Source organism: Eumetopias jubatus, unplaced genomic scaffold, assembly GCF_037043125.1.
Source record: "Eumetopias jubatus isolate StellerSeaLion01/CBP00866 unplaced genomic scaffold, mEumJub1_p1.0 scaffold_17, whole genome shotgun sequence".
Classification (NCBI taxonomy): domain Eukaryota; kingdom Metazoa; phylum Chordata; class Mammalia; order Carnivora; family Otariidae; genus Eumetopias; species Eumetopias jubatus.
In genome coordinates, this window is record NW_028274823.1 from 55,908,029 (window position 1) to 55,928,588 (window position 20,560).

A 20,560-nucleotide genomic window follows, 5' to 3' on the forward strand; every position below is an offset into this window, starting at 1 on the left:
ATGAGGGTCCCCTTCTCTCCACATCCTTGCCACTCCCTGTGGTTTTCCATCTCTTTGATGATAGCCGCTCTGGTGGTGTGAAATAGCAACCTGCTGTAGCGCTGACTTACATTTCCGGAACGACCAAGAATGTTAAACATCTTTCCATAAATAGCTTATAGATCATTTGGACATCTTCTTTGGAGAAATGTCATTCAGGTTCTTTGCTTGGTTCTTAGTTGAGTTGCAAGAGTTCTTTATAGGGACGCCTGGGTGGCTCAGCTGGTTGAGCAGCCGACTCTTGATTTCGGCTCGGGTCATGATCTCAGGGTTGTGAGATGGAGCCCTTCGTAGGGCTCCAAGCTGGGCGTGGAGCCTGCTTAAGATTCTCTCTCTCCCTCTTCCTCTGCCCCTCCCCCCTCTTAAAAAAAGAGTTCTTTGTATATTCTACCTGTAAATCACTTATCATATATATGATTTCCAAAATATTTTCTCTCAGTATTGTCTTTTTTTTTTAAGATTTTATTTATTTATTTGAGAGAGAGGGAAAGAGCAGGGGGAGCAGCAGAAGGAGAAGCAGACTCCCTGCAGAGCAGGGAGCCCAAAGTGGGGCTCGATCCCAGGACTCAGGGTATCATGACCTGAGCTGAAGGCGGACGCTTAATGACTGAGCCACCCAGGCGCCCCCCACGCCCCACCAGTGTCGTCTTTTTTACTTTCTTGATTGTGTCCTTTGAAGCACAAATGTTTTTAATGTTTATAAAGTCCAACTTGCTGACCTTCTTTCCTATCCCTTGTAACTTTGGTGCCCTAGCTAAGAAATCATTGCCTAATCCAAGATCATAGAAGACTTACTCCTACATTTTCTTCTAAAAACCTTATAGTTTAGTTCTTCCATTTAGGTCTATGATTCACTTTGAGTTAATTCTTGTGTATATATATATATATATATTTTTTTTTTTAAGTGCAGGTATTAAGTTATAATTTACATTCAATACAATTCACCAGTTTTAAGTATACAGTTTAATTAGTTTCATCTTATATGGTTCAATGATTCTATATTGCCGGATATTTTTTCCTGGGAAGTGAGGGGGTGGGCAAAATTGAGTGTGTGCCTATTTTCTCTTCTCTTTATGCCCCACAGTAGTTTTCCCTGTAAATGTGTGTGTGATTATGTGGGAGTGTGTGTGTGTGTGTGTGTGTGTGTGTGTGAGAGAGAGAGAGAGAGAGAGAGAGAGAGAGAGATGTCTGCTCCTTAGGAGTTCCCATTTATTGTGGCTTTCTCTTGCAGCCCCACAGAGCCACGTAGTTATAGACAGGTTGAATGAATGAATGCAGTAATCAGATGACAGCCCCTCAGGGTCTTCCTTCAGAGCCCTTAGGATCACATGGCCACAGATGTTTCTGTGCACTGCCCATGCATGAGATCAAGATGGAGACTCCTTGAATGGATGTGGCTGAGTTTAATAGACTGCTTTCTAATTTGTGATTCGTTCATAAAGAGCCCCCCTTTAAGGATAATTACAGAGTCCTGTAACAATCTATTAATTGGGCCTGGTTTCTGTGCCTCCTGTTTCCTCAGCCTTCCCCTGGGCTGGCCCAGCGGTACTTGGCCCCCTCCAGCAGCCAAACAAAGCAGATGTGGCTGAACCCAGACACCCTCCAGCTGGGAGCCAGGGAGGGCTCAGGGGAATGAGTGGAAGGCCCTGGAGGTAGGAGGCCACAGTTCCCATCTCAGCCCCGCAGCCTTGCTCACTGAGCCACTCTGGGCCTTTGCATTTCCTTCGGAACCATGAGGTGGAAATAAAGGAACCTAATATAGGGGTGTGGCTCTCTAAGCACATTACCCCCAAATGACTTGTTTGTTTGTTTTAAGATTAAAAAAAATTTTTTTTGAGAAAGAGAGTGCACACGAGTGGGGTGGAAGGGCAGAAGGAGGTAGAGAGAGAATCTTAAGCAGACTCCACACCCAGCGTGGAGCCCAATGTGGGGCTCCATCCCACGACCCTGAGATCATGACTTGAGCCGAAATCAAGAGTCAGACGCTTAACCAACTGAGCCACCCAGGCGCCCCAAGATTTTATTTTTAAGTAATCTCCACACCCAATGTGGGGCTTGAACTCACAACCCTGAGCTCAAGAGTCACATGCTCTACTGACTGAGCCAGCCAGATGCCCCCCAAATGATGTTTTTTACAGTGTGTTGTATGTTGACATGACTCTTGTTAAGACGGTGACTTTTGAAAAGATGTTAGAAGAAAGCAGGACCAGAGAGGAAGGAGGTCAAAGGTGATCCCTACTGCGGGGTGCCTACTCTGCAGCTGGCTCTGCCACAGCTCGGGCCCCCATCTCTTGCCCAACCACTGGCTTCCTCTGCCAACAGTGGACCCCAGTTACGACTTTATATACATGTTTCTTCACTATTATCCCCATTTTACAGATGAGGTAACTCAAAGTGACTTGCTCAAGGTTATTGGCTAACAAAGGTCTGAGTCAGGATTCAAACCCAGATTTCACCACAGCATGGTGGCCTTAACCACTAAGGACATGACTTCCCTCCCAGGACCTTAGCCTTTACTATTCCTCTAACCTGGGCGGCAGGCATAGTAAAACAATGAAGAGTTTCTTCTCCTCTCTCCTTAGCCTGAGAGTCTGAGGCTGGTGGGGAAATCTTGTGTGGTTTGAGCCAAGGGAGAGGGGCATGATCAAGCAATCAGACAGCGAGGGTCTGAGGGGAGCCCAGGGGTAGCAAGGGAACAAGTGCATACAGTGAGATCAGAAAAGTGCTAAGTTTTCAACACTGTGATTGTGAAGGATGAGGCAGGAGAAGGCAGGGAGAGTCATAAAAGGGCTGGAACTCACTCTGGGTCTTAAGGGATGGGAAGGGTTTGCAGACAGGACAGAGGAATGACATCCCTGGTGAAGGGCACTGGAAAGAGCAAAATCTGGGATGAGAGAAGGGGGCAGGCCGTATTGACCTGTACATAAAGAAGGGGAGTTGTAGGGGGCGTGGTGGGCCGTCAGGCTGGATAGGGCAAGTAGGGCCCATTAGCAAAGGTCTTAAAAGGCAGACAGTGGAATCTGGCAATAGGGAGCTATTATAGGTTCTAGAGTAGTATCCCGATGAGTTGGGAAATAGAAATAAAAGAGGCAGTCAGTACAAACTTTGTAAGCCAAACAGAACAATTTCTGGAAGCATTTTCTAAAGTTGGATTTTATTTGTAAGTCTATAAGCTTTATTAGCGTTCAGTCTTAGCAACAAAGGAGCCTTTCCCGTCTTCTCTTCGAGAGCCCAAAACCTGGGACAGAGCTCCCTGCTGCATTTTTTTTTTTTTTTTTTTTTTTTTGCCACGAGGTATGTTTTATTTTCATTAAACATACAAATAATTTGCTATAATATCCCAGGGCAAACCGGAGAATGTGGCAGTCCAGTTGGGGGGGGTCCCCTCAGAGACCCGCAGGCTGGTGGCGTCGGCACGGAGTGCCCGGTTCACAGTGCAGCTTGTCGCTCGTGTCCATCTTGCAGGTGGCTCTTCTTCCTCCACATCACGACTGGGGTGTCTCGAAGATGACGGGGGTGGGGAATCCTCTAGGTTCTTAGGAAATTTCACTCTGCTTCTCCTGCTCAATGGTCTCTTTGGTCGGCAGGGTGTTCTTCTCCCGCGTCTCCGTTTCCTTCAGCTTGGCCTTATCGAAGCTGGCGATTTCCCCCATGTCCGGCTTGTCTGCCATTTTCTTAAAGTGATCCGTGGAGTTCGGCTCCGAGCCCGGTGCCTGGTGCTCCCACTCGCGTTGCTGCAGCAAGAGACTCCCTGCTGCATCTTAAGAGGCCTGCCAGGTCCCACCCGGGGACCCTTCTGTCCGGCTTGGGGGGGGGCGGGTTTCAAGTTTTGTGATGAGGAAAGCCAGTCTGGTTTCAGGAGATGGTGACTCAGCGGGGCTTTCTTGGGAGTCCAGGCTTTCCTCTGGCCTCAGTCTGACCATCTAAGAAAAGGAGCCCTGTGTGCTCACTGCCTCCTGGTCTTGGAGAGAAGTTAACGCTGACCATGGCATCCAGTTCTTGCCTCTAAATACCAACAAGACTGTCTTGGAGCCAGACACGTTGTTTTCCCTGCTCCTCTTTTGGGGCGAGGGACATACAGCTGTGAACATTGGAGCTGATCTTGATTCCCAGGAAGTATGCCCAGACACTACCCAGAGGTGGAGCGCCCTTCACTCCCGGCTTCCACCCTGAGGGACTGAAAGTGGACAAGGTCAGGCACAGTCAGAAGATGGTCATTCAAGGGCTGGGGCCTGTGTTTACTAGTCTGTGAAACATTACTAACCCATGTCCCACCCAGTCCTCACAGGGTGGCTATCAGGAGGATATGCTAAGAAAATGAGGGTGAGGGCTCCCCTAAAACTACTCTGGGCACCTTCTCATTGTTATCAGCATTTTCAGATCTAGTTCTAACCCAAGTGCATTCATTTTGGGGAACAAGTCACTCAGTTCTACCAAAGAGATGTGAATCTTCTAAACCATCCAAGGTTAGGACCCTGTGTTAGAATCACTGATGAAAATGCAAGGAGGGCCCCAGGAGGGACTCGGCCAGAATCTCCACCAGAGCCCAGGGATCTATGTTTTAACCTGGGCCCCATACGCTCAAGTGGGAGAACTACTGATTTAACGTTGGGCAAACAAGGCTGGCCTGGGACCAGGAAGAGAAAAAAGGGAGGTAACAGCTCTCCAAAGGCCAGAGTTAGAGGTCTGCCCCTCCTCCTCCTCCCTCCTTGACTGGCACAGGGAGGGAGAAGTGGAAGGGCCTTGGCCTTCATCTGGCCCAACCCCAACTTCACTGATAAGGAAACTGGGGCCCAGAGAGCACAATGAGTCCAAGTCACCCAAGGAATTCATGCAGAAAGGCCGGTAGTCCCCTCACTACTCCCTCCCTGCTTCCCCTGTGTGTGTGTGTGTGTTTCATTCTGCACCTGCCAGGGCCACACCTCCCAGTTGCAGGTCATGCCCCTCAGAGCCCCAGGTTTCTTGTCTAATAAGAGGCTGGGACTAACTCCGTTTCTTGGTACTCCTGCTCCCTAGCCTTTTACATTCAGAGATCAATTTTGTAATTTTCATGACCATGTAACAAATGGACTGTGACTTTTTCACAGAAAGAAAAACATTTTTTATAGTCCTTCTAGTTCCTCTTAAGTGCCTTGGGCTCAGGGAGCCCTGTACCTGGGCCTTCTAACCCAGGGCAACCAGGTGAGCTCTCCCTACTGAGACTCTGGCTCAGTGGGAGGTCTCACTCACTCCTCGCCTTCCAGGGCTTTCCAGCGATTTCCCCTGGTAGCATCAGCCCGCACAGAGCCAAGGCAGCCAGGGTTCTTGGCACAGATGGCACACAATCCACATACCTCCATTACCAGGCTGGCAGGCAGCCCCGGAAAAGGACAGAGAAACACACAGGTGGACCCGAGTCTGCTGAAACTTGCCTCTTACCGGCCCTCCTCCCCCTCCTTTTATTTCACAGCCCCAAGGAGACTCAACCATTTTAACAAACATTTTTATTAGAAAAGTAAAAAATATTGCATAGGTCTTAATACTTGAACATCAAGTGTATTCATGAACAACGAGTTTCTTCATGTAAACAGTTCTAGATGGAAGACCCAGATGACACTCCTGTGGGGGGGGCGGGGTTCCAGCCCCCACCCCAATCCCACCCCATCCCCTCACAGCTCCATTCCTCAGTACACAGCGGGGGATGGGCAAACGCAGCTCCCAGGTGTAGTTTTTCTTCAGGTGTCAAAGATCCCCAAGTGATCCCCACACCACCCCTTCCTCCTTACATTCATGAGTCTGTAAGATAGCTGCCTAGGACAGGTCAGTAGTGAAGCTCTGATCAAAAAAAAAAAAAAAAAACCACACAAAAGCTACAAAAACAAAGAACACATTTGGCCCCTTTAGACCGTGAGATACACAAACCACCTTGACCTCCCCCCTCCCACCAGGGCCGCTGCCGGGAGCACACACCCCTTGCGGAGGCCAGTGCAGCCCAGCTGCTCACCTGGCTCTGTCACACCACTGTCATCATAACTGTCAGTAACGATAAAAATAATAAGGTACATGCTACATACACATCCAGCCAGAAGCCCGGTCGGCCCCTAAGCCTTTGTTTCATGCTACAGCACTGAGGGGCATACACCCCCAGCCGGGAGCCACCTGCACACCTCAGCGAGCTTCCATGGAAACACAGTGTTCCCCACCACCTCAACCTTTCCTTAGGTGGCTGTTGTCAGTTTTCTAACGACAGGCCTCAGTCCCTCAACTCCTGCCTGCCAATGATCACCTCAGAAGTTCAGTTGTCTCTGCCATGGGATCAGGGTCGCCCCCCACCGCCCCCCCAAGGCCCAAGTTCAACACTCCTCAATGAGCAGCTGCTCCGAGCTGTACAGCTTTTTCTTGATGACTCGGAAGCCCGTGCTCAGCGTCAGGGACTGGCTGAAGCCCGGCACGAAGGTAGAGTTGGCGGAGCTGAACAGCCCCTGGATCTTAGGCCAGAGGCGTGAGTCCAGGCGCAGCACGAGGGTCAGCTGGAAGGTGGGCACCAGGCTTGGATCGAGGGCCAGCTGGCCGACGCGGTGGCAGCTCCTGCCTTGCTCCACGCAGACGTCCAGCAGCGCCCCCCGCAGGCCGCACGGCTCGCTGTAGGCCAGGCGCAGGAGTTCCTTGCCCACCTGGCTCACCAGCTGGCCCGGCATCAGCAGGCGCGCGGGGCGCCGCGAGCCCAGCCGCGCCTGGGACAGGCTCTCCTGCAGCAGCTGCATCAGGGTGGCACACAAGTGCTCATCCTCAGGGTCGCTGAGCAGCTCGAAGTCGGGCAGGGACACCCCATCCAGGTATGCCGAGTCTGGCCGGGAGAGCACACAGGAAAAGGGTGTAAGAGCAGCTCCGAAAAGGGGAGGTGCTGTTTCTTTAAGAAACCAACACACTGCCTTCCCCCTCCGTGCCTCAGTTTCTGCGCCGCGCTCGAACCCTATACTCCAATCCCTGTTCCTCCATCCCGCCGCCCCATCCGAAACCGGGGTTCCGATGGGATAGGAAGCCAAGGCGGCGCTGACTCCTTGCAGAGCTGCGTTTTCCCACCTCCCCGGCCCCGCAAAAGTCGACGAGTCGAGTCTCCGCCCACGGCTTACCTTCCTCCGGCCCAAAGCCACTGTTGCTGCTGTCCAGGGACTCACAGTCCGAGCTCTCCAGGCTCGCGCAGCGGCCAAGCCCCTCTTCTCGGGCCGCCGACCCCCAGGCTGAACGGGGCGGCTGATCTGGGGTGGGAGTTCGGGACAAGGACGAAGATGAAGAGGAGGACGACGACGAGAAGCGATCCCAAAGGCTAGGCATGATGAGGACGAACGCCAGGACGTTTGCAGAGGACCTCTGGATGCGGGACCGCAGAAAACGCTGTAAGACATGAGGGGCACGGACCCGGCGTCAGTCTGGGGGCTGGACCAGACTGAGCGCTAGGAACCCGCAGTACTGAGGCCTTCCCACGCAAGGATCAGCACACACACAGAAGGGACACTTACCAGCTGGCTCCGTCGGCGAGAACTGTTAGGACAAGTGCCTACTGCCGCTTGAATGGGTCCGCGAACTGGTACCAACCCCCGAGCGCTGCCCAGACCTGTCCCTTCTACCCACCCGCACCTCCCCCTTGGCCTGCCGCGGTCCCTAGCACCAGGACCGAGAGGCCTATAAGGACTAGTGCGGAGAGGCCACGCCCCCCCTCGGCGCCGCGGCCCAATCCAGATCCGGGAGTGTGGCTCCCCTCAGCCAATGTGCTCGGGGCGCACGTTCGCAACGTTCTCTCCTGCCCAGTGACAGAGGCCTGGCCCCGCCCCCGTCGAGCCCCAGAACTCTCCCAGCCGAACCCCGAGCCGTGGCCACGCCCCCTTTCTGGAAGGGATCCGCGGCGGCTGCAGCTGCCAAGGTCCCCGAGGGCGCTCGCGGCAGGGGAGGATCAAGGAAAGACTTGTTTATTATAGGGTCCTGTTGCTGGGGGAGGGGGTAGCCGTGACCGCGCGGGGAGAAAGCCAGGGGAACTTGAGGGGGCGGCGGGCCGGGAAAACGGTTGCCCCCAGCGTCTGGGAGCCTGCGACTACAGGCACAAGTAGACGCTCGGGTGGATGCCTGTGGGACGGCGGCGCGGGGAGCAGACGTTAACCCGGCAGGCCCTCGCGCACGTACCCCACGCTAAGCCTGCCTTGCAAAGGATCGGAATATGGGGGTGGGGTCCAGACTGGGCAGCTCGAGGCACCGAGCTCTGTCTTCCTTGCAGCCCCACCCGCCTGATAACTCTGGGGGGGGGGACATGCCCCGCAGAATCTCCGTCCCCAAATAGTGTCCGCTCCCACCCCCAACTGCTTCCAAGGAGAGGGTTTGGGGAGGGTAGCTAGAAAAGTCTTGTTGGGCTAGGATTCCTAGCGCCTGGACTTAGGGCTGAGAACGGGGACCCGTATCAGAAAGACACACGGACCCTCAGAGGGTCTCACAAAACCGACCGCCGCGCGGTGATGTCTCTCCCGCCCGCCGTGCCCAAGAGTCCCCGGGTGTCTGCCGGGTCCTAGCGCCCCTCCTCTCAATGCGCTTTGTGTAAAAGACCCGGAGAGTTGCATCAGGACCAAGGACCTAGATCTCCGGAAAAGTCCGGGAGTGCAATGGCCATCCCCTGTTTCATCATTCAGGCGGGGCCACAGGAAATCTGGCCTGACTGCGGTGCTCGGAAACAAATACATCCATACGGGGTGCTGAGGATGGGAGGAGGTTCGAATGGACTCGACATTTTCGTCTTTAAAGGCTTATCAACCTTGGACACCAGGATCCGAAGGAAGAGGAAACCAAATTTACATCAGACGCTCCCACTCCGAGAGCCTAACCAGATCTGACCGGCAGGCCTCGCCTCGGGGGCGGGCTTGCGCGTGACAGATGACACTTGCCGGAGGTCGGGCCCCTGCCATCCCCACCCCCACCTAATTAAAAAAAAAAAAAAAAAGCTGACCCGTGGGTCTTTTCGGGCAGACTGAGACCTGAGCTGGAAAGGACCGGAATTCCAGCTCTGCACCAACATCCCCATTTTCCAGATGGAAGAACCGCCTCTGGAGACAGATTTATAGATAAAAAATAAATTAGGGGAATCAGATTAGAAGATAGCGTTAAGACTGCTGCACAGTATAATAATAGTCTCTTAGCCTCTGGGGCGCTGAAGACCTGAACACCCGGGCCCTTTCTTCCTGTCCTCGGAGCTCTGATCACTTGCTGGGAGCCTTAAAGACCCCAGGGTCATGGCCGTTAGGGGAAGTGCTTGGAGGGCTGGTGGTAGATGACATTCTTTTGAAATCACGCTTCACTGAGGTGGGGTGATCCCCCGTATGGATGCATCTTTTTGTCCCCCAGACGGAGATCAGAGAATGAATCCGCCAGAGTACCACTTGCCCTTCCCGCCAGGGAGACTGGGCTGGGGACACTTGAGACAGAAGGAGATAGATTTGGGATGTTTTTCTTTCTCTCTCTCTCTCTGGCAGAAATTTAAAAAGGAAATATTTCAGAAAAAATGTGAAACACTAAGAAAAATAGAAGTTTTTTAAAAAGTGGATATCCATAAGCAAAAGACTCCAGAGCCAGTTTGGAGAGGTCAGTTCATTAGGGATCACTCATATTCAATAAACACCATCATGAAGTGGTGTGCTAAACACCTTTTTTTAATTCACTGTCTCATTCTGTTAATAAAAAAGTTTTTCCCAAATGGGAAGGGCTGTGTTAATGGGCACTGAGTAATTTTGTTTCTTTTCAAGAGAAATCCATTAATGTTGTCTCATTTTGTTTTTTTAAAGTGATGAAAAAAGGACCAGCAGTCTTAACCCTGGAGGTTTTTCCCAGAGTAAGAGGGAGTGGGCTCTGGGATAAAGGTAAACAATCACCTTGCTAGGAGGCCTGGCTGAGGTCTGGCTGGGGAGGCTCCAAATGGCTTTCTGCGCTTACACTTTTCACCCCTGTGAAGGAGCGGGCAAAGCCCCAAACCATTGTCTGCCAGGAGAACCTTTGGACCTAGACAAGGGATTTTTTAACTGTTAGCCCCTCTGTAGAGTCAGGGTGGGGGTGAGGGCAATGGTTCATTGCGTGAGGTGAAGGATGGGATCCCTTCCACCTGGCTGGGGCTGGAAAGACTTCATTGCCAACTCACACACCCCTCCCACACTGAAGCAGATGGGGGAGGTGGGAAACATCTAAAATTGGGGAAACTCCTGGGGAGGAGGCAGCTCTCTCTCTTAGCCTCTGAGCCAGGCCTCTTCAGAAACCTCAAAGATCCTATAAACCCTGCATTTGGTGTGCTTCTCTTTCCCTACTATTCTCCTTGGGCCTAAGCTGGCTGCAGGTCAGATGTGCCTGAACATGCTCCTGCCCGCAGTCTTGGAGACCCAGCTCTGGCATCTCTGCTGCCAAGAAGCCTTCCCCAGCATGTCCACCCCAACCTTCCCATCCCTTAGGTGCCCCTCCTCATGTCATCCTTATACCCTGTGAATATCTCTGTTAGTAACTGTTTCCACTTTAGTCTTCCCATTGGACTATGAGCTTCTTAACTTCAAGTGTACAGCACATAGTAAAGGCTCAGTGAATATTCCTTGGATGAAGAGATGAATGAATAAATGGGAGGCTGGGGCGTCTGGGTGTCTCAGTCATTAAGCGTCTGCCTTCGGCTCAGGTCATGATCCCATGGTCCTGGGTTCAAGCCCCGCATCAGGCTCCCTGCTCCGCGGGAAGCCTGCTTCTCCCTCTCCCGCTCCCCCTGCTTGTGTTCCCTCCCTCACTGTGTGTCTCTGTCAAATAAATAAATAAAATCTTAAAAAAAATAAATAAATAAATGGGAGGCTGGATAAAGCAAGAAGGTGAATTTCCCCAGAATTATAGACCTACATCTGGATTCCCAGGATCTAGGTTGGCCTTTTGCGCCGGTGCGGGGGGGGGGGGGGGGGCTGGGGATCGGGGAGCTCTTCAGAAGACCTGGATGCCACCTTTCTATCCCCCTTCTGACAAGTGCTGCCAAGAGCCTTAGATGTATCTGAACCTTTTCATCCCTCCTCAGCTCAGGTCTGGGAGTGGGGCTTCTAAGGCAGTTTAGTTCTCCAATTGGAATATAGTACGTGGGGTGCCTAGGTGGCTCAGTTGTTAAGCATTTACCTTCAGCTAGGGTCTCGGGTCATGATCCCGGGGTCCTGGGATCAAGCCCTACATCGGGGGTCCCTGCTCAGCGGGAAGCCTGCTTCTCCCTCTCCCACTCCCCCTGCTTGTGTTCCCTCTCTCGCTGTGTCTCTCTCTGTCAAATAAATAAATAAAATCTTAAAAAAAAATAAGGAATATAGTATGCAACCCCAGGAAGCTGGGGAGAGAGGCTGACATTGTATAGAGGGCTAACATGGGGAATCTTTTAAAACACTTAGTACTTTACCCTCAAGTGCCTCAAAACACTTTTAAAAACATTGAGATAAAATTCACATATAAAGTTAATGATAAAGCGAACAATTCAGTGGCATTAAATAGAGCCCCAATGTTGTGCAGCCACCACCTCTAATGCCAAAACATCTTTATCATCCCAAAGAAGACCCCAGACACAAGCACGGGGTCATTGTCCTCAAAATACTTTTGAAGTTTCTATTCCCTTGTTGGAGCAGGGCTGCTCCTTTGCACAATTCCAGAGGGCACCATTCCCATTTGAGTCTGTGCATTCTATGTGTCTTCTGGGGAATTGTGCTCTAGGGAGTACTGGTCCCGTAGACACAATGTGCAACATGGACTTGGCCTCAAGACAACCCTGGTGGGGAGACCGGCGGAACTCTGAGCAGGAGTGGCCTAGTGTCACGTCCTGGCTGACTCAGGCCTCTGGAGCTAGTAACCAGGCCCCATGTCCCAGTCTCTGTGGCCAGGGCCCTGACCACGCAGACACTGCCTCTTCCTGGGCTCTGCTCTCTATTCCCGAGGGGCCTGCCACAGTCTGCCATGGAAAGTCAATGAGCACTCACTCCTGGCCTTCTGCCTCTCCCTGTTCAGGCGGGTTTTGTCCAGTGCACCGGTTCCCAGGGCCTCAGTCTGGCAAATCGCCCCAGTCGAGTTTGGGGAGTTAAACCAGATCTTGGGGTGGGAACCCTAATATTCAAGATGGGAATCCCTGAAGGCCAGCCAGCTTGCCTGCAAGGCTCCGCTTGGGCACCTTCGCAGGTCTTTGGAAACCTCTCATTGAGGGGAGTGGAGGTGGCAGGCGGAGCCAGCTGGTCAGGGCGGTGGGGAGAGGGTGGAGTGGTGTGGTAGAAGGTGGGGACAATGAAGCCAGCAAAAGTGTTCCCAGGACTTCTGTGGCTTTTTTACTTGAAAAACAACAAACAACTTTGTCAAAATAGCAAGATCATAAATGCACCTGGTTTACTAGGAGGGTTGTGCAAAGCTGTTGACAGCCCAGAGCTGCAGATAGGCTTCTGATTGTGCTCTAGAAGGAAGACCGAAAAACTCAGTGGGGAGTCTTTTTGCAAATTAAGCTACCTGTAAAATGGAAATACTAACAATACATTGTATTGTGTAGGCTATCAAAGAAAATGTTTTTAAAAGGTATTATCTACTTACACCCTGAGGAATGAATATAGTGCCATTCTACAGATGAGGAAATTGAGGCCCAGAGTGAGAGTCCAGCCATTTCAACCAATGGCTTTGGAGCCCAACTGACAATTAGAATCATCTGAAGAGTTTGTAACCATAGATTCCCATCTCCCCAACCCCCCCCTTTTTAATCTGGTAGGTCTGCATGGGGCCCTTTTGTGCAACTGTCTAAGCGATCCTTTTTTTTTTTTTAAGATTTTATTTTTTAGGGGCACCTGGGTGGTTCAGTTGGTTGGGCGGTTGCCTTCGGCTCAGGTCATGATCCTGGAGTCCCAGTATCGAGCCCCGCATCGGGCTCCCTGCTCGGCAGGGAGTCTGCTTCTCCCTCTGACCCTCCCCCCCTTGTGCTCTCTCTCTTTCATTCTCTCTCTCAAATAAATAAATAAAATCTTAAAAAAAAAAGATTTTATTTTTTAAGCAATCTCTACACCCAACGTGGGGCTCAAACCCACAACTGCGAGATCAGGAGCTACATGCTCTACTGACTGAGCCAGCCAGGTGCCCCCTCACGCTACGTTTTAGTTGGGATGTCTGCTGACCTCTCAGAAAGAAAGGTAGGTCCTCCAAGGAACCTGGGTTGGCTCCCCAGCTTATCAAAGGGCCTGCCTGTGGGGTGGGCGTGGGTTAGGGGCAGGTGAGGTGGCATGCAGCTGCAGAGACTAGGCCCATACGTGATCATAGTGAGCTCACAGCCAGCCACTTCTGGGAATCCTATGTTTCACAAGTCATTTCCTCAGGGAACAGGGCAAAGGCAGGGGGCACCCCCACAACCCTGAGATCCTGACCTGAGCCAAAATCAAGAGTCAGATGCTTAACTGACTGAGCCACCCAGGCACTCCTATTTATTTATTTATTTATTTATTTATTTATTTTTAAAGATTTTATTTTATTTATTTGACAGAGAGATAGAGAGCACAAGTAAGCAGAGAGGCAGGCAGAGAGGGAGAAGCAGGCTCTCCGCCGAGCAGGGAGCCCGACGCGGGGCTTGATCCCAGGACCACAGGATCATGACCCAAGCTGGAGGCAGCCGCTTAACCGACTGAGCCACCCAGGAGCCCCACTCCTATTTATATTTTAAGTAACCTCTACCTCCAATGTGGGACTCAAACTCATGACCCTAAGATCAAGAGTCGCACGTACTACCAACTGAGCCAGCCAGGTGCTCGTACTAGCAAACTTTTAAACACTAGTTAAATGACTTCATTTCTCCCTTCCCCTCCCTAAAACAAACAAACAAACAAACAAACAAAAAACCCCCAAAAAACGCTTTTAATTAAAAAAAAAAGACACTGTGATTATCCTCTGGCTTCATGTAGTGTTGGGATTTTCATACCCCAGTTTTGAAAACCCAGAACTAGAGAATCTCAAAGTCCTCTTCAACTTCCACAAGGATTATAGTGAAGGAAAAATCATGTGAGTTCCATGGAGCTGCTTTTCTAAAAATCCCAGGCCTGGCCTGTACGAGGATGGACCATCTGGAAAAGGCCTGCCTAGGAAGGTAGAAACAGACGTTCCAGGTCCAGCCCTTGCAGTGTTCTTGCCTTCTGAGGGTTTCCAATTGCCATATATCAAAAGGGAGGGAGGGGTCAGCATGGGTTTGTTCATCCAGCTGGGGCTGGGGTGGGGGTGACAAGGATGATCAGGAGATGCCACAGTGGGCACAGCCTGAATCCAGGCTCACAACCTGCCCGAGCAGCAAAATGAGCTCATTTATTTTGCTTTTCCAGAGAGAAGAGACCAGAAGGGCTGTCTAGCCTCTGGGTACTCCAAGAGGCTGGGGTGAGTAAGGCTGGATTAGAGTGCTCAGCAGAGAGGGGGAGTCGGCCCTCACGCTGTCAGAATTATTCTGTGTGTGGAATGAACCTTAAAATCCTTAAATGTTGGGGCGCCTGGGTGGCTTAGTCAGTTAAGTTTCTGCCTTTGGCTCAGGTCATGATCCCAGGGTCTTGGGATGGAGCCCCACGTGGGGCACCCTGCTCAGCAGGGAGTCTGCTTCTCCCTCTCCCACCGCCCCCCCCACTCCTGCAAACACTCTCTCTCTTAAATAGATAAATAAAATCTTTTTTTTTTTAAGATTTTATTTATTTATTTGACAGAGAGACACAGCGAGAGAGGGAACACAAGCAGGGGGAGTGGGAGAGGGAGAAGCAGGCTTCCCCCCAAGCAGGGAGCCCAATGTGGGGCTCGATCCCAGGACCCTGGGATCATGACCTGAGCCAAAGGTAGACGCTTAATGACTGAGCCACCCAGGCGCCCCAGATAAATAAAATCTTTTTTTTAAAAAGATTTTATTTATTTATTCATGAGAGACAGAGAGAGAGAGAGAGAGAGGCAGAGGGAGAAGCAGGCTCCCCAAGGGGCAGGGAGCCCGATGCGGGACTCAGTCCCAGGACCCTGGGATCATGACCTGAGCTGAAGGCAGACACTTAACCATCTGAGCCACCCAGGCGCCCCCAGATAAATAAAATCTTAAAAAAAAAAAAAATCCTTGAATGTTAGGGCCAGCAGTCCCCAGAAGAGCACCTCTTTCAGCCTGCCCACCTGTCCACTTTATGGACAAGAAACTGAGCTGGAGGGTGAGGAACCTTAATGAGGTGCCCACCATCTCCTACTGTTCTGGCAGTTAGGCCTCACTTAGTATTCAGGAACTTTCTTTTCTCAGGCTTGCACCCTTCACCACCCCTCTGCCAAGCCTGTAATCTCACTCAGAAGTGTTTTATTTCCCATGGCCTTAGTAGCCAAAGGCTTGGGAAATTCAGGTCTATGCAGAAGGCAGCTGCCCAGGGTCTACTAGGCCTTTTTCTGGAATTCCTTGGCTGGCAGTGATTGGGAACTGCCAGTTCTACCTGGCAACTTTGCCACCTGCTCACAAAGATCTGTGACCTTTCTGGAGCTCTTTATGATATGAAAAACACTTCCATGTTCTTTAGTATTTTCCTAACACCGTCAATAAAAATAACGAATATTTGTATAGTGTAGGCAAGACAGGGCTCACCAGTGTCATTTTACAGATAAGAAAACTGAGGTTTGGATAGATGCCGTGACTTGCCTAAGGTCCTACAGTCATCGGCAGGATGGAGCCATGACTCTAGATCTAGGCTCATTTTCCATGATTCCATGCCACGGACAGGCGTAGTTGTGAGCCAAAGGGGACGGTAAGGCTGGAAATGTGGGGGACATTTGTATATATTGGGGAGTGATGGCACACAACAGATAGAGTGAACGCCTGGAGTTTCTAGAGAGTTATCAACCAAAAAACTTTCTCTCCTGGGTTGGTCCTTGTTTGATCTGATCAGGTTCTTCCTCCCCCTGCAGAATTCAGCAGGGCCCAGCGGTGCTGACTCAGTAGGAAAGCAGACTGCCACCTAAGGGGTTTCCCTTTAGCTAGATACCCTCAGACCCAGAAGTGACAGAATTCTGTCACCACAGCCCCCACTTCAGGTATCCTTCCGCAGAGCTCCGGCCTCATCTAGAAAGGCCAATTTGGGAAGCGGTGCGCCAAAAGTGGGGCCTCTCCCTTCCCAGTGGCCCCTTTTAAGCCACAAAGGACAGACTGTGGCACAGGAATCCAGCAGCCAATGCTGAATCTTTCTGTACTTAAAAAACAAACGCAGAGAAACACAAAAAAATTCTAGACTTTTAGGTTCTGCTCTGTGAAGAGGGGCACACAAGAGCTGAACCCACTTGCCAGAGAGCCATAGTGGCAGTCGGCCGTGGGGCCAGCCGGGATGGGGGAAGGGAAGATCCCTCCTGCTGTTCCCTCCTCCCACCCGCCACCCCCCGCAGAGGTGCGCCCTCAGGGGAGCCCGGCCGCGGAGGTGACAGATGCAGAGCAGCTGAATGGGGGTGCGGGGGGGGTCTTGTCTCCGCGGACACTCTACGGGGGCAAAGCGGGGGACGTGACTTGGAGAACGTGCGTCTGGGGGACCGGTGGCAGATGAGAATGGGACTGGGGAGGAGGGCGGGGCTGGCCCCGGTCCCGCCTCCCGGGAGGAAAGCGACTCCTCCCACCGCCCGGGAGGAAAGCTGCCTGGCCGCAGATGCTGAGCTCAGCGCTCCGCTCGGGTCGCCCGGCTGCTGGGTGGGGGCAGGGCGGAGGGGCCGGCGCCTTTCTGTTGAGGGCAAAAGAGGGGGAAGTAGAGGAGGAGGGGAGGGAGGGAGAGGCTGAGGAGGGCCTCACAACCCTGAGGCTGTAACTCTCCTCCGACCGGGTCCGCTAACAAAGCGTTCTCTGTTGGGTTAGGGGAGGCCTCCTGAGTGCACGCAAAACCTTAGGGGGGCGGGCGGGGGAGTGTCTGTGAGTCATCACCCCAAACCCTGACTTAGCCCCAAGAACCCGCGTCAGAGAGGCCAAGCCTTTGTGCCCTCTGACCCCGGGATTTGTTTGGTGGAGGGAGTGCAGGGAGCAGTGCCTGCCCCTGTGAGTTTGCCGGCCAGAACCGCCCAGGCCACCTCCAGCTGGCCTAGGAAGGGACTTTTATTTAAGGCAACCTTGAAAAGAGCAGGGAATGATCAGCCTGGGAGGGGAAGGAAGGAAACCCTTTGTACCCACCTGGCATAAATGGTTACCCAGACCAAATGGGTGGGTGGCTATTTTTGAGCTGACCTACATACCTATTTGCCTCTTTATCTTTTTATTATCACACATGGTTATTATGGGAGCTTTTCTTTAGCACTTGGTGCAGCTGCTGCATTTGCTGAGGGCTGCTCAATGAGGCGTGTTGCCTCACACTCCCAGGAAGTTTTAAGAGTCTCTGATCCTGGAAAGAAGGACATCAATAGGCTTGTAGAAGCTTCACCAAGCTCTTTCCCCAGAGAACAGGATCCTAATCCTGAAGCACCGACTTCAGAGCTGGTCAGCCCTGGAGGCAAGAAATGACCTTCAGCTGGTCAGCCCTGGAGGCAAGAAATGACCTTCAGGTCTGACGGGCGATGTCACTGGGTTTTGCTGAGGCTGGCCTAAAAGCCCCCTCAGCCTCTGGGCCTCCGTTACTGCCAAAGCTGATCCTGTGGTCCCGCAGCCCCACATTATGGTGGGTGAGGTTTTCCTTTACAGATAGAGAAAATGAGGCACAGAGCTGAGTTATGACAGAACTGGCTTGGGATTTACTGCTCCAATTTGGAGGCAACTCTGTTTTCTTAAGTAGAAATGAGGAGAGGGCGCCTGGGTGGCTCAGTTGGTTAAGCGACTGCCTTCAGCTCAGGTCATGATCCTGGAGTCCGGGGATCGAGTCCCACATCCGGCTCCTTGCTCAGCAGGGAGTCTGCTTCTCCCTCTGACCCTCTGACTCTCTTCCCTCTCATTCTCTCTCTCTCTCTCAAACAAATAAATAAAATCTTAAAAAAAAAAAAAAGAAACGAGGAGAGCCTGCTGCTTTCCCTTGATTTTACCTTTGTTCAGCCTCACTAAGGCCTCCCTCTCTCTCGAATCTTTTAACACTTCCGCATTGCCTTTAGAGCAAGTTTGGCTCCTTACCTTGGTCTCACAAGCCTCTAGGGCAGCCCCTTGCTATCTCTAGATTCATCTTCCTCCCACAGCCCAGGAGGAGAAAAATCACATCTGGTTCTAATGACCTCTGAAACGCTCTTAAATTTTCCATAAGGTACAGTACGCATGGCTTTGTGTACACAACTTTGCACAGTAATATGTGTGTAGATGTGCAAAATATATAGAGCAGTGTACAGCAGACCCTAAAGGAGGGCATCAGAGTATAAGCATATAATTTACAGTATTTTCAATCACACTAAAGAGAAACAGACCCATAGACCTGGAAGTGAGACTGGCAGAGGTAACAGCAGATTTCTGTCTTCTACCCTGTGCCTCTCGAGTATGAAATCTTTGGCCTACTACTACTCTTTTTTGCTGGGGTTTTCTTTCAATGCCAGTGTAATTGACTTTGCCCTGTGCTGTGTGCAAAGTCTTTCCTCTGTGCTGTCAAGTGTCTTCCCTTCCAGCCTGCTCCTGTCTTCACACTGATCACTCTTTCCAGATGCCTTTCTAGCAGCTTCTAGCTCTGACTACAAGCTGGTCTCAAGTTCAGGGCCATTGAGGAGCCTTCTTTGAACACCCGTGGGAAGCTCCATGTTCCCCTCTTGGGGTGTAAGAGCAGGGGGTCCAGGCCAAAGCTGCCTGGGCCAGGGGTGAGTTGCTCACTTCTCACTTGACGTCATATGTTGAAATGATCCCACCCTGGGTCTGATGCCACATCCCATTGTAAACTCCTTCATGTATTTTAAAATCTTTAAACACCCACCAACATGGCTGCCACCATCACACACACACACACACACACACACACACACACACACACACACACACACACACACAAACACACCCCTCTGTATGTGTATGTTAGATACATATGGTATATGCTCAGCAAGTATTTGGCCCAGAATTGAATGGAACTAGAGCCTACATCTGACTCAGGGTCAATGTGAAATCAGTGAGAAGTCTCCCCGGCCCCCTCCCAGACAGTGGGGAGTTTGCTTCCTGTGAACTCTGATAGCATTTATTATCGTCACAGAAAGTTAAAGCTGAAAGGGGAATTTCCCTTCTTGTCAGATGAGAAGACTGAAGGGGAAGTGGCCAAGGCAGCCCAGAGTGGGAGCCAGATCCCATGGTCTGCTAGACTGCCCTGGCCCTCTCTCCCTTCACCTTATCTTCTCTACAGAGAGGCCTTCCTTGGTGGCCCCAGCCCTTTTTCTCCTCTGTGGTTTCCTTTCAAGGCACTCATTCCGGGTGGAATTATACGTGTATGGATCTGTGCAGGCGTCCAGTGCCTGTCTTTCCAACGAAAACTGCAAGCTCCAGGAGGCCGGGGGCTGTATCTGTTTCATCCGGAGCTCTAGTGCCCTGCACAAAGCCAGCCCCACCGAGTTCCCAGTACATATATATGAGCAGAAAAAATAAGGATCCATGTGGCCTGAGAACCTTCTCATATTTCCTAAGGCAGCACTGAGATGGGATAAAAAACTGGAGAGTTGACAGGCCTAGGGTGCCCCCTGCCAGGAGCTCGGGTCTTAAGGTCTAGGAGGGGAGCTGAGAGACCTAGTGAATAACGTCACTTGAGTCGGGAATGACCATCAGACTGGGTGCTGGAGGCAAGTGGCGGTGCAGAGGGCAGACTGGGGGTCTGAGACCCAGGGCAGGGAACCAGGTAGCGATTGCAAAACCTGAAAACCGCCTAAGGGCCCATGGCAGGAGCGTGGTTAAATAAACTGTAGTATGGTGGCCGTGCCACAGAGTGTTTTGTGGGTGTGCGTAGGAATGAGGTAGATTTTGGAAAGATGTCCAAGATATATTGTTCAGTAAAGAGAACACGTGACAGCACAATTTGTGTACTATCCTCTCATTCTGAAGCAAAAACACTCCCCTGCAGACACACGTTCAACTGTGTGGAGAAAACATCTAGAAGGATACTGGGAAAACTGTTCACAGATGTTATCTCTGAGGGATGATGGGGAGGGCAAGGTTTTACTTTTTCACTTTACACCTTCTGCACTGTTGGATTTTGACCATGAGCTCATAGTACTTTCACAAGAGTTTCTTGTTTTTGTGTTTTGCTGTTGTGGGACTGGGGGGCGGGGGTGGGTGTGGGTGAGTGGTGGCTTAGGGCTGGAGCAGTGGAGATGTGGTGGTAGGTCCTGTAGAGTGAGGGGACGCTGACAGGACCTAGGAAGGTGGAGGCTGGCTCTGAGAAGGCCGTGTGGCTCCAAATGGGGGGAAAAAGTGGGGATGACTGTGGAGAGGGGGCACCAAGTGGAGATGGAATGCGAGAAGCACAGTGCAGGGCACGAGGGTCTCCTTCAAGGTGACTGACCCCCACAGTGCTGGTGACCCTGGGCGGGGGACATGGAGCACAAGTCCTGGAAAGCTTGACTTTTGGGAACAAGGGCAAGAAAAGGGAGA

General features: G+C 51.6%; 1 protein-coding gene and 1 pseudogene across 1 annotated transcript; both read right to left on the bottom strand.

Moving 5' to 3' along the window:
* Window positions 1-3,436: 3,436 nt before the first annotated feature.
* On the bottom strand, window positions 3,437-3,721 carry LOC114214131 (thymosin beta-10 pseudogene; annotated as a pseudogene).
* A 1,786-nt stretch (window positions 3,722-5,507) lies between these two features.
* Window positions 5,508-7,686, bottom strand: DDIT4 (DNA damage inducible transcript 4). Its single transcript, XM_028109569.2, has 3 exons — window positions 7,539-7,686; window positions 7,152-7,413; window positions 5,508-6,865 (listed from the first exon to the last, which is right to left on the bottom strand). The coding sequence occupies exons 2-3, from the start codon at window positions 7,351-7,353 to the stop codon at window positions 6,372-6,374; spliced, it is 696 nt and encodes a 231-aa protein (XP_027965370.1). The 5' UTR covers window positions 7,354-7,413; window positions 7,539-7,686; the 3' UTR covers window positions 5,508-6,371.
* Between the last annotated feature and the right edge of the window lie 12,874 nt (window positions 7,687-20,560).